Source organism: Eschrichtius robustus, chromosome 19, assembly GCF_028021215.1.
Source record: "Eschrichtius robustus isolate mEscRob2 chromosome 19, mEscRob2.pri, whole genome shotgun sequence".
Classification (NCBI taxonomy): Eukaryota; Metazoa; Chordata; class Mammalia; order Artiodactyla; family Eschrichtiidae; genus Eschrichtius; species Eschrichtius robustus.
Window position 1 is genome coordinate 15,430,171 of NC_090842.1, and position 13,121 is coordinate 15,443,291.

Below are 13,121 nucleotides of genomic sequence, written 5' to 3' on the forward strand. Positions count from 1 at the left end.
GAGACTTGCTGGTTCAGGCATTTAAAGAAGTCTCTGTCTAGTTATTAGCTGACCTCTAAGCTGAGCAGAAACTTCAGTTGTCACACATGACAAAGAATACAGATGTTACAGAATTAGTTAGAAACAGACACTAGACAACAACAAACACTAAGAACAACAAATACTGGGGGAGAGGAAGGAAATCTGATCTTCAGAGTTGCCACATTCTATTATTTAAAATGTCCAGTTTTCAGCAGAAGATCAAAAGACGTGAAAAGAAACAAGAAAGTATCTCTCTCTCTCACACACACACACCCACCCCCGCCCAAGTCAACAGATTACTGTTGAGGAAGCCAAGACACTGGGTTTACTAGATAAAGATTTCAAATCAGCTATTTTAAATATCTTCAAAGAACTATAAAGGAAATCATATCAAAGAACTAAAGGAAAGTAAATGAGAATACTGTCTTGCTCAACAGAGAGTATCAATGAAGATACAGAAATTATTTTTAAAAAGAACCAAATAGAAAGTCTGCAGCTGGAAAAAAAAAAAAAAAAGACTGCAGCTGAAAAATACAATAAGTGAAATGAAAAATTCACTAGAGGCTCAGCAACAGATGTGAGCAGGCAGGAGAAAGAATCAGCAAACTTGAAGATAGGTCAATTGAAATTATCTTGTCTGAGGAACAGAAAGAAAAGGGAGTGAAGAAAATGAACAGAGCCTCAAAGACATGTAGCACACCATCATTTCTCAACAGTACCTAAAGGAAAAGAGCTCCTTCTTTGAGACCAGTATGAAGGTCGAGTCACGCTCACAGTCACCAAGGTCCATGGCCAGCCAACAATTGCACAGGAAATGCCATTTCCTTTTACCTGCCATGTCAGTGACAATTTACATGCCTATAGTAAAATAAAGACAATCATGTTAGGGAGGTGGGCATGAATCAGTTGCTGTAATAAGAAATAATCTTAGGGAAACAACCTAAATGTCCACTGATGGCTGAATGGATAAAGAAAATGTGGTATATGTACAATGGAATATCATTCAGACATAAAAAAGAATGACATTTCGCCATTTGTGACAACGTGAATAGAGCGCATTATGCTAAGTGAAATAAGTCAGATAGAGAAAGACAAATAAATACTGTATGATCTCACTTATATGTAGAATGTAAAAACAAAGCAAAACACAAACAAAAAACCAAAACCAGGGACATCCTTGGTGGTCCAGTGGGTAAGATGCAGGGGGCCCAGATTCAATCCCTGGTCGGGGAACTAGATCCCACGTGCTGCAACTAAGAAGTCTGCATACTGCAACTAAGAACCGGTGCAGCCAAAAATAAACAAACAAACAAAACACCAGAGTTCATCAAATAGGCTTAAAGAAAAAAAAAACAGAACCGAGCTCATAGATACAGACAACAGATTAGTGGTTGCCAGAGGTGGGGGGTGGAGGGCTGGGTGAACCAGGGGAAGGGAGTCAAAAGGTACAAACTTCCAGTTATAAAACTATCAAGTCATGGGGATGTAATGTACAGCATGGTGATTATAGTTAATAATATTGTGTTGCATATTTAAAGTTGCTACAAGAGTAGATCTTAAGAGCTTTCAGCACAAGAAAAACAAAATTCTGTTAACTATGTATGGTGATGGTTGTTAAATAGACTTATGGTGGTGATCATTTCACAATATATACAAACATTGAATCATTATGTTGTAGACCTGAAACTAATATAGAGTTGTATGTCAATTATACTGCAATAAAAATTAATTTAAAAAAGAAGTAATTTTTCAGTGACAGTGAGTGTCCAAGTAAATGGATTCTGTTTCATCATGGAGCAAGAACTAAAGAAAGAAACCAGAGCTGATCCCATTTCTTCCTTCCCAACCTCTAAGGGAGTTCAAGTACCAAACACCAGAATGCAGACTTCCACAACCTAGGAATGGTTCAGTGTGTGTTTGTATTCCTTAAGTTTTCTTGTTCCACATTTGACAGTGCCCTGCCACCTCTGTAAGCATCCTATCTGCCTCTATCTTTAATTACCAGGGTCTGAGGGGGTGTCTTTGGGGGGTGAGGTGGAGAGTGGTCTTTAATGTTTATATTAATGACTTGTCCTATTTGCGTCTGTGGCTTCGTCTTGGCTTCAGAGCCACAGGCCCTGAAATTGCATCCTCTTTCCAACCACAGTGTTCTACCATGTGTCTACCTTCTCCCCTAATTTCAACCATCAACAAACTTGTCTTCGGGGACCCCTAATTGTTCAGCCTGTTTGACTTCATCTGTACCTAGTCAGCTAATCTCCTCCTTTACTGTAAGGATGCTACTTCCCCAAGAGTCTATATGAAACCATTCAAATCTCTCTGGTCAAAAGTCTTGCTTAATTTTAGTTGGAAATTATTTTCTGTGCAAGGAGTACAGATTGCTTTAAAGCTAAAATATTTCTGGGACTCTCTTACTGAGGCAGTTTATAAAATCACAGGTGACTAACTTGCATTTGATTTAAACTTAGCTACTCCTAGATGGCGGAGTAGAAAGACGTGCGCTCACTCCCCCTTGTGAGAGCACAGGAATCACAACTAACTGCTGAACGATCATGGACAGGAAGACACTGGAGCTCACCAAAAAAGACACCCCACATCCAAAGACAAAGGAGAAGCCGCAATGAGACGGTAGGGGGGGCGCAAGCACAATAAAATCAAGTCCCATAACTGCTGGGTGGGTGACTCACAGACTGGAGAACACTTATACCACAGAAGTCCACCCACTGGAGTGAAGGTTCTGAGCCCAATGTCAGGCTTCCCAAGCTGGGGGTCCGGCAACGGGAGGAATTCCTAGAGAATCAGACTTTGAAGCCTAGTGGGATTTGATTGCAGGACTTCGACAGGACTGGGGGAAACAGAGACTCCAGTCTTGGAGGGCACACACAAAGTAGTGTGTGCATCGGGACACAAGGGAAGGAGCAGTGACCCCAGAGGAGACCTAACCAGACCGACCTGCTAGTGTTGGAGGGTCTCCTGCAGAGGCGGGGGGTGGCTGTGGCTCACCGTGAGGACAAGGACACTGGCAGCAGAAGTTCTGGGAAGTACTCCTTGTCATGAGCCCTCCCAGAGTCCGCCATTAGCCCCACCAAAGAGCTGGGTAGGCTCCAGTGCTGGGTCGCCTCAGGCCAAACAACCAACAGGGAGGGAACCCAGCCCCACCCATCAGCAGACAAGTGGATAAAGTATTACTGAGCTCTGCCCACCAGAGCAACACCCAGCTCTACCCACCACCAGTCCCTCCCATCAGGGAACTTGCACGAGCCTCTTAGATAGCCTCATCCACCAGAGGGCAGACAGCAGAAGTAAGAAGAACTACAATCTTGCAGCCTGTGGAACGAAAGCCACATTCACAGAAAGATAAATTTAGCTACTGTTAAAGCTTTCTTTTAAGAGCAAAGTATAAAAAAGGAGAAAATACTCATTTTCTGATTGGTGAGAAACTAGTCACGGTTTTTTTGTGCTTTTATTCTCTTACTCTTTCATACAGAAGACAAACAGAGACTCTAATGTGTGTTAGAAAAATCTAGTTAATGCATTCAGTATGACCAGTAGAAAGATACAGAAAACATTGTCATTTCCTAAGAAAAAATGCTGGCCGTCTGTTTTTTATTGGGGGTGGGTAGTTCTTTTGCTTTTCTGTGTTTTCCAAGTTTTTTGCATTCAAACATCTATTACTTTTGCAATTAAAGAAAGAAAAGCAAATGTTGACTAAAGAAAGTCTTCAAAAGAGCCTTAATAACAAGCTGATATGAAGCTCTAGAGGTGAACAGGTAACTCTGAGAATTTAATTGTAACAGGTATTTACTGTTACAATATTGACTGTAATTATCAATTGTAACAAATATTTATTGAGTCCTACTATAATTTTGGCACTGTATGAGCTTTTGAGAATACAAATATGAATAAGACGGCATCTCTATCCCTGAGGAGCATAAAGTCATTATGAGTTAAAAAAATATTACAATTAAAGACCACATATAAAATTAGAATTGATATAAACCAGTGATAAGAGTAAAAAAAGTGGAAAATATTATACAGGTGTGAATTCCTTTAAGTGTTTCCTCTAACAGAAATAGCTTTTTTTAAAAAAAAAACCAAAGGTTTATTTCTTCTTCATGTTACATGCATATCATGGGTTAATTGGTGGTGGGAGGGGTTTCTGATGGTGTGGTTCTGCTCATTGCAGCTACTTAGGGACTCAGAACGACAAAGCAACCATGTGTCACCTGTTTACAACTCTCTTGACAGAATTATATGGCACCACCCATGAGAAATAGCTACTTAAATTAAAAAATGTACTTCCAATAATTATAAAATAATACAAATTTACTGTTAAAAAATTTTGGAAATACCTAAAAGGACCCTGAAGAAAAACCTAAAAATTCATAATCCTACTACCCAGCAATAACTATTGGTAATAATTTAGTGTATATAGCTCTAGACTTTTTCCTATACACATTTAAAAAAAATCAACTTTGTTGTGGTATAATTTACAAATGATAAAGGGCACCCATTTAAAATGTACAAAATTCAATGCATTTTGACAAATGTATACACTTGTGTACTAAGCACCACCATCATCACCCTGAAAAGTTCCCTTGTGCCTTTTCCAGTCGGCCCCCCTCAGGCTCACCCTTGGCTTCAGGTGACCACTGATCTGCTTTCTGTCTCTATAGATTAATTTGCTTTTTTTAGAATTTCATATATGTGGAATCGTGCAGTATGTCTCCTTCTCTGTCTGGCTTCTTTTGCTCAGCATAACGTTTTCTGAGATTCACCCACGTTGCTGTGTGTCTCAGCAGATTGCTCTTTTTTGTCGTGAGTAGTATTCCATTGAGTGAACATACTAACATTTGTTTATTCATTCACCTGATGGACATTTGTGTTGTTTCCAGTTTGGGGCCATTGTTCATAAAGCTGCTACGAACATATGTGTCGGAATGGACATATGTTTTCATTTACCTTGGGTAAATAACTAGGAGTGGAATTTCTGGGTCATATGGTCAATGTATGTTTAACCTTACAAGAAACTGCCAAACTGTCCTCCACCACAGCTATACCATTTTACATCCCACCAGCGGTGTGTGAGAGCTCTAACTGCTCCCCACCCCCACCAAATCCTGGTTTTGTTAGACTTTTTAATTTCAGTCATTCTGGTGGGTGTTTAGTGCTATCCTTGTGGTTTTAATTTGCATTTCCTGATGACTAATGATGCTGAGTATCTTTCAAGTGCTTATCATACATTATTTACTTTTATAAATGACAGTGTAATGATAGTGCAACAAACTGCTTTGTAGATACCTGAACAGAATGGAAGCAGCAAGCAAATTATCAGGCTATCCTGGCCTAGGGGTTGGTGTATCTAGCCTAGCAGGGAAGGACTTCTCTTGCTATCAATTTTAGACAAGCAGCATACTCTTTTCAGGTGGCCAATATTCAGCAACTGACTTGTTTGAATACCGGCCTGAGATCTTTGACTTCATTCCCTTCTTTTTTCCTAATCCCAGCAAGCCAATAATCCTCAACCTTAATTAATTTTCATCATCTATTCAACAATTTCTCCACCCACCTCTCCTAATTCTTAGGGTGCTGCTGAAGGAAGATGCAGAACCATCTGGGTCTAGCACAGGGCAGGTGCACTCACTCATCACTGACCGCTTCTCTCTCTGACTCTAGGCACATCCCACATCGTAATTCCGTGCCTTCCCCTCTCCTTAAGCTTTTCATTTTGACCCAAAGTATATTCAGTATATAGTCATTTACTAAATTTACTCTTTGAAGATAGTTTTCATATTTAGAGATACTTTCAATTTATGGTACTTTCGGGCAATATTTCATTGTTATTATTTGCTGTTCACCATCATGACAACATTTAATGGGAAAAAAATCTATCATTTTACCACCCGTAAAAAATCATATTGTTAATTTTCTATATTTCCTTCCAGGGTTTCTTCTTTGTAGACAGCTCTGAAACTAAAATCTAACAGTCATTTGTTACTCTTTGGCCCAAAGCATTATAGTTATTTATCGTAAAGCCATGCAGGTCTTTCCCCAGAATGCTAAAGATCCACAGAGAAGAAGCAACACGCCAGTCTGATACAGGTACTTACCAATAAGGGCTGATGCCAGAACTGTCATGCCAGAGCTGCAGGCTGTGTAATTCCCGCAGAGAAGACGGAGTGCCCAGGAGGAAGACATCCAGTCCCCCTCGTTCAAAGACTGCTTTCTGGGAGTCACAAAGATGATGGGGCTCGCTCTGCCCCTCTGATCCATAAAGGGTGATAACCACCTAAAATGTGACAACAAAAGATACAGTATAGGAAGTTATAACGTGATTCTTTTGGTTTATCTCTAAGGAGAAAGATGAGGACAGAGAAAACTGCAATTAAATGAAGTCTTGGGGTCTGAGACAAGCATAAAGAGCTCTTCAGGTGTACAGTTTAGAACCAGGAAAGATCACTGTCTGGGATCCTTGTAAAGGACAATTGGACGCAAGGATATTACCAAGTCAGACTGTACCTCACATGGCACAAGACACCAAGCAACAAATGAGGAACATTTATTTCACTAACGTTAGCTGTTGTAGCAGCCCTTCTTCGACAGCCCGTGGAGACCTCAATAAGGTAGTGGAATTGAGAGCTGGGGTCATTATCGGCCAGGACAGTGACCCTCACCTGCAGGAAAAAGCAGAACCAAGAAAACTAGCAGATCTTCACTTAGTATAGACCCCTGCATCCTCCAGCTAGAAACAGGAGGACGCACTGCGGCAGCTTTGGCAGCTCTGTGGGAAGAAAGGGTGGGGTGTGGGGAGAAGATGTACAGATAAATAGACCTAAGTTAAGTGACAAAAGGGGGGAATAAGGGCCGACAGTCCAGGGTTTATGTCTCTAAAATGAAATATTCATGGAATCAACTGATTGGGTCTTGGGCCTCTAAATATCTCCACCTCCCACCCACCCAGAAAGGGTTATCAGATAACATACAGGACACGCAGCTAACTGTGAATTTCAGACAAATGATGAATAATTTGGGGTCATACTTATACTAAGAATGCATTCACTATTTATTTGAAATTCAAATTTAACTGTCTTGTATTTTTATTTACTAAAAATGGTAATTCTAGACCAACAGCCATAAAGAAATGGATACTTTGTGTATTCTAGAATTTCCACATGTAGGAAAATATAAGAATAAGAAAGATATAGAACAGAAATTAGAAAGAAGCTGTCATCAAAGGTTTTTTTTTTGTTTCAAAATAAAGATTCTGAGCTTCCCTGGTGGTGCAGTGGTTAAGAATCTGCCTGCCAATGCAGGGGACATGGGTTCGAGCCATGATCCAGGAAGATCCCACATGCTGCGGAGCAACTAAGCCCTGCGCCACAACTACTGAGCCTGCACTCTAGAGCCCGCGAGCCACAACTACTGAGCCCGGGTGCCACGACTACTGAAGCCCGCGCGCCTAGAGCCCGTGTTCTGCCACGAGAGAAGCCACCGCAATGAGAAGCCCTCACACCGCAACGAAGAGCAGCCCCCGCTCGCTGCAACTAGAGAAAGCCCGTGCGCAGCAATGAGGACCCAACGCATCCAAAAATAAATAAATAAATACATTTAAAAAAATTAAATAAAGATTACTTACAGGTTTCCTATATATTGCCATTACATTAAATTATAACTTGACTTACACATAATTTTCATATCCAATGTATTAAGTGAGATAAACTTGCATTTGATTATAGTTAAGTTCTCTGGGTGTTTTCTTTTGGCTTATTCCCGACCTAAATGAATCATATGCGGGTTCAACCTTGGCTAAAAGAAAAAAAAATGAGATAAAGCGTTAAGTCCCTGGGCCTTGAGCCAGAAGATATGAAGAGAAATTTAAGAGAAGCCCCACTTGAATTCTTACACTACCGAGTACCAGGCTACCTGCCTCTTTTTTTTTTTAAATTAATTTAATTTAATTTATTTATTTTCCACTGCACTGGGTCTTCGTTGCTGCACGTGGGCTTTTCTCTAGTTGCGGTGAGCGGGGGCTACTCTTCATTGCGGTGTGCGGGCTTCTCATTGCGGCGGCTTCTCTTGTTGTGGAGCACAGGCTCTAGGCACACGGGCTTCAGTAGTTGTGGCTCACAGGCTCTAGAGCGCAGGCTCAGTAGTTGTGGCGCACGGGCTTAGTTGCTCCGTGGCGTGTGGGATCTTCCCGGACCAGGGATCGAATCCGTGTCCCCTGCATTGGCAGGCGGGTTCTTAACCACTGCGCCACCAGGGAAGTCCCTACCTGCCTCTTTTGATGAAGGGGTTTAATTTGTTTTTTCATCTTGTTCCACATATTTAAGACATTGTGGCAAAGCTTTTGGAATCAGTCTCAGCACCTTCTGCATATCTGCTTGGTCCTTTCTCCAAGCCCACACAAATATGAGCATATAGACTCCAATAAGGCTGGCCAGCAGGAACACCCTGATGGTGTTGCTGGTCACGCGAAAGAACAGGTCAACTGTGTCTTCCACATTCACTGTCCGAGGCACAATGAAGAAATCGCCGCCAAAGTAGGTCAGGTGGTTACACAGACACTGTGTCCTCAAAAGTGTGCTCTGTGGCCCAACCTGGAGTAACAGTCAAGACATTGATTCTAATTGGCGTGCTAAGGAAGGGACACATGTAAAACAAACAGGCATTTAGATTTGGGAAACAAGGTCCGATCGCTTATTCTCTGCTGGTGCTAGCGTAAACCGGGACAACTGATGGGCACAGCAGCTTGGCAACGTCTAGTAAAACTGAAGAAGCAAAACTCCTTGAATCCTGTGATTCCAGTTCTGAATGTATGTTCTGGGGGAATTTTGCACATGTGCACAAGCAAATGTGAAAAAGGATGTCTCTGTCAACACTGTTTACAACTAGGAGAAATCAGAACAACCTGTGTGTCCAGTAACAGCAGAACATACAAACAAACAAATAAGTAAGTAGAGACAAACTACTGGACTGCTGGACTTCCCCGGTGGCGCAGTGGTTAAGAATTCGCCTGCCAATTCAGGGGACACGGGTTCGAGCCCTGGTCCAGGAAGATCCCACATGCCACGGAGCAACTAAGCCCGTGCACCACAACTCTAGAGCCCACGAGCCACACTACTGCGCCCGTACGCCACAACTACTGAGCCTGCGTGCCACAACTACTGAAGCCCGCACGCCTAGAACCAGTGCTATGCAGCGAGAACCTACCGCAATGAGAGGCCTGTGCACTGCAATGAAGATTAGCCCCCGCTTGCCGCAACTAGAAAAAGCCCACGTGCAGCGACGAAGACCCAATGCAGCCAAATAAATAAATAAATACATTAAAAGAAGATTGATCCTTTAAAAAAAAAAAAAAAAAAAAAAGAATGAACACATATACCAAATTCCGGACAGGGGTGACCCTTTGGCAAGAGCAAGGAAATGAGGTTGGAGAGGGATAGACCCAGGTCTTCCATTATCCCAGTGTTTTTTTAAATTTTAAAATACTTGAACTAAATACAGCCAAATACAAACTTTGTGATAAAGCCGAGTGGTGTCTTTAATTTTTTAATCATGTTATTCCCTATAACATTTCATATATTGTAACATTTCTTTATAAAAAATATCTTTTAAAATGTCACTAAGCAAATGAACGGAAGGTACCAATTCCACACCTGCTTTTGTAGATGAAAAGTCTAAAATGCTGTCAGGATGACTGACTTCCTTCCACAGAACAAGGTTAAGTTCTGGTTGCCCATTCCACTTTTGGCCATTGGAGGAATTCTCATGTGCACTCTGGGCTCTGATACTTTCATGGAGTCCGAATAACAAAGGCTTCAAGGAGGCAGGAAATGTCCTGACCCCTTTTGCAGTCAGTGGCCACTGCTGGGAGCGAAGAAAATCTCCCCCACCTCGCTACCCCGTGGGGGTTCCCTGCCGAGCAGCCCTGCACGCTTGTCAGAAGGCAGACTCTCCAGCCCGCCCCAATTTACTGCAACAGACTCTGCATTTGAACAAGCTCCCAGTCTGAGGGGTTGCATGAATGGTGCGGAAGCCTTCCAGGGAATCCTCTTTCCTTCTATTCTCAATCTGGATGACACTCTCTCACATATTTTTTTTTAAAATAAATTATTTATTTGTTTTTATTTTTGGCCGTGTTTGGTCTTCATTGCTGCGCACGGGCTTTCTCTAGTTGCAGTGAGCGGCGGCTACTCTTCGTTGCGGTGAGCGGGCTTCTCATTGCGGTGGCTTCTCTTGTTGCGGAACAAGGGCTCTAGGCGCGCAGGCTCAGTAGTTGTGGCACGTGGGCTCAGTAGTTGTGGCTCGTGGGCTCTAGAGCGCAGGCTTAGTAGTTGTGGTGCACAGGCTTAGTTGCTCCGCGGCATGTGGGATCTTCCCCGGCCAGGGCTCAAACCCGTGTCCCCTGCATTGGCAGGCGGATTCTTAACCACTGCGCCACCAGGGAAGCCCTATCAGATCTTTTAGGAAGAGCTGCCTCAGGATTTCCAGACGCTTACAGCACATTCTTTGTGCACATGAAACCAGACAGGATCTCACAGGATCACTAGTGTGAAAATGTACAGCGCCCTTTTAAAGTGGTCAGACACCCGGAACGAGGCAGTAATTGCAGGAGTGACAGTCTGTCCCCACCTGGCTTAGAATATACAGGAATCTGTTAGCTTATTTTTAAGTACAAAAGTTCTCTTTTTTTTTTTTGGAGTGAACGGAGCAAGCTCCTATTCCAACTCCCGGCTCCAAAAATCCAGCTGCTATATTGTCCTTGAATAGAGGGTGTATCAGATATTAAATTGATATAAATAGATACTACACTTGATCTTAGCCAAAAGGCCGAGAAGCAGTAAAAGTTCTCTTTCATGTAGCAGAAAGTCGGCCTCATTTTACCCTCCGCATAGTTAGTACTTGTAGAATTGATCAGCTTCCATATACCACTTGTCTTACTTTATGTAGATTGTCAGATTCACCTGGACTAATGTTTGGGAAAAAAATGACAGATCTAAAGCACAAGGCTGCTCCAAAGAGACACGTTCTCTCAGCCCACCACACAACACGCCTCCTCCTTTTAACCAGGCTGATTTATTTCCCTTCCAATGCTTTTTCTTTCCGGGCCGCCCCAAATGAGACGACAGAGCACTGAGTTTACTGCCAGCTGAGGTGGGAGAGAGGCAGGAGTGGGCAGCTTCTGACCTGGCATCGCGGCTCCTCCACGTGCTGTTGCCGCTGTCCCAGAAGTAACGCTGGGTGACGGCAGTGACCACCGAGAGCAGGGCGGGCGTCTGCTGGGCACCCCCCTTGCCTCTATGCAACAGGGCTGTTATGTAGTAGGTGCCAACCCCATCCTGCAGGCTCTCTGGAGTCAGCACCCGTGTATATGGCTCATCTGAGAACAAACAAGAGAACTTAGCTGCCTTTCAAAGGGGATAAAAATACCATTAGAACCTTTCTTCAGAAGGGTCTATTATCATCATTATTTTATTTTACAAATGTGGAAATGATAAGCCTAGAATCACAAATGGTTTTAAAGAAAATGACCGGTGATATAGTCTGGGGCTTTGGATGACTCCTGTTCCAGTAAAAAAAAAAAAAAAAAAAAATCATATGCTTTTGATAAATGAAGACTTAGGGCTAATGAATTAGAATGTATTATGAGTTATAGAAAAACAAAATAATCACACATCAAAATGAGTAGCTAGAAGACCTAGGTAACAAAAGAAACCCAAGAGTGGTGCAGGGGCAGGCACAGAGTGGTTCCAGGGAGAGAGCCCTGGTCTGCATGTCAGAGGCCTGGTTTCAGGCCCGGCTCTGTCAGGTAGCTGCTGAGGGCTGAGGCAAGTCACCCAATTGATGTAGTTTTCTCATCTCTCAAACACAAAATCTGGACCAAAGGACCTCTAAGATCCCTTCCAGCTCCAAATGACATGACATTATTGCCAAGATCAGTAGGTAGGACAGAGTGCATGTTCTGAATCAGGAAAGAGCCTGCCGGTAACGCAGACAGAATTCGTAGCTGGCAGCCCAGCAGTGACAGCTGCTGTCTCAGTAGCTTTGCTAAACAGGAAGAATCACTTAAAAAGTGATTACAAGAGAGCTTGTAAAACTGGAGAATTCCGAATAAGATCAGTGCATTGTGTCAGTTTCACTTCCTGGTTGTGACACTGTACTATAGTTATGCAAGATTAGGGGAAACTGGGTGGAAGGTATGTGAGAGCTCTGTGTTTTGCTTTTTACAATTGCATGTGAATTTACAGTTGCACGATTATCTCAAAATAAAAAGTTTAAAAAAAAAAAAAGAAAAGCATGCATTTTAAAGTAAGTAAGTTTCTGACATCTTGCTGGGGTTTACCTTTCTGCGACACCTCCTCCTTTGGCAGGGAGAGGTTCGGGTGGAAGTGTGTGTGGTTAGGCTGGTGCTGGAACCCCAGGTAGAGCGTCACTGAAACGGGGCTTTCAGGCTCCACACACACTATGAGGGATTTCTCCAGGGAAGTGACATTCACTGTGATAGTAAAATAGTCTGCACTCACGTTGAGGCTGGTGGGATGGGTGCCCGTGCTCGCGTTTCTCCATAGCACGATCTAGAATAAGAGAGAGTTCATCAATCTTCAAGTTTAAGATGGTCCATCCATTGATGCCTTTCAGTCTCCTTTTAGTGATAATGGAATGCAACTTGCTAGGTCTTCCTCTGTGAATGTTAGCAGTGCCAGGCGTTAAGGGAGAGTATATAGTCTCAGACCTAAAACGTTCTCCTAAGGGTAAGGTAGATCTCTTTGTAGAAGTTCCTAAGTAATGACGTGAGTAACAAAACAATGGCACGCCCATAAATCTAAAATGATTTCCTTCAAGTTGTTGCAGACTTCCATCCTATTCTCCAGGAATTTCTATGCCCTTCTATTTTATTCCCTAATAATCAAGTCATACATTGATATCTTCCATTAAATCATGGACGTGGAGCAACTTATGATTAGAGCTTAGTAACACACTTCCGATGCTTCCAACAAACTTCTTGTCATCAAAATCTCTGAAGGGATTGAAAGCTAGTCCTGTTACTTAGAGACAAGAACACTCTAGTTTCATCAATTGCTGAAATATTTATAAAT

The 13,121-nt window shown here is 42.5% G+C and overlaps 1 protein-coding gene and 1 pseudogene across 1 annotated transcript in view; both read right to left on the minus strand.

Annotated features, from left to right (window-relative positions):
• Window positions 1-13,121, minus strand: part of PKD1L3 (polycystin 1 like 3, transient receptor potential channel interacting) — a 64,957-nt gene that overhangs the window by 30,471 nt on the left and 21,365 nt on the right. Inside the window, 8 exon segments of the mRNA XM_068527093.1 lie at window positions 741-884; window positions 6,129-6,310; window positions 6,594-6,695; window positions 8,391-8,621; window positions 8,774-8,781; window positions 11,219-11,404; window positions 12,368-12,599; window positions 12,943-13,070. Of these exon segments, the coding sequence (XP_068383194.1) occupies window positions 741-884; window positions 6,129-6,310; window positions 6,594-6,695; window positions 8,391-8,621; window positions 8,774-8,781; window positions 11,219-11,404; window positions 12,368-12,599; window positions 12,943-13,070 (1,213 nt within the window).
• Window positions 10,692-10,866, minus strand: LOC137753984 (U2 spliceosomal RNA; annotated as a pseudogene).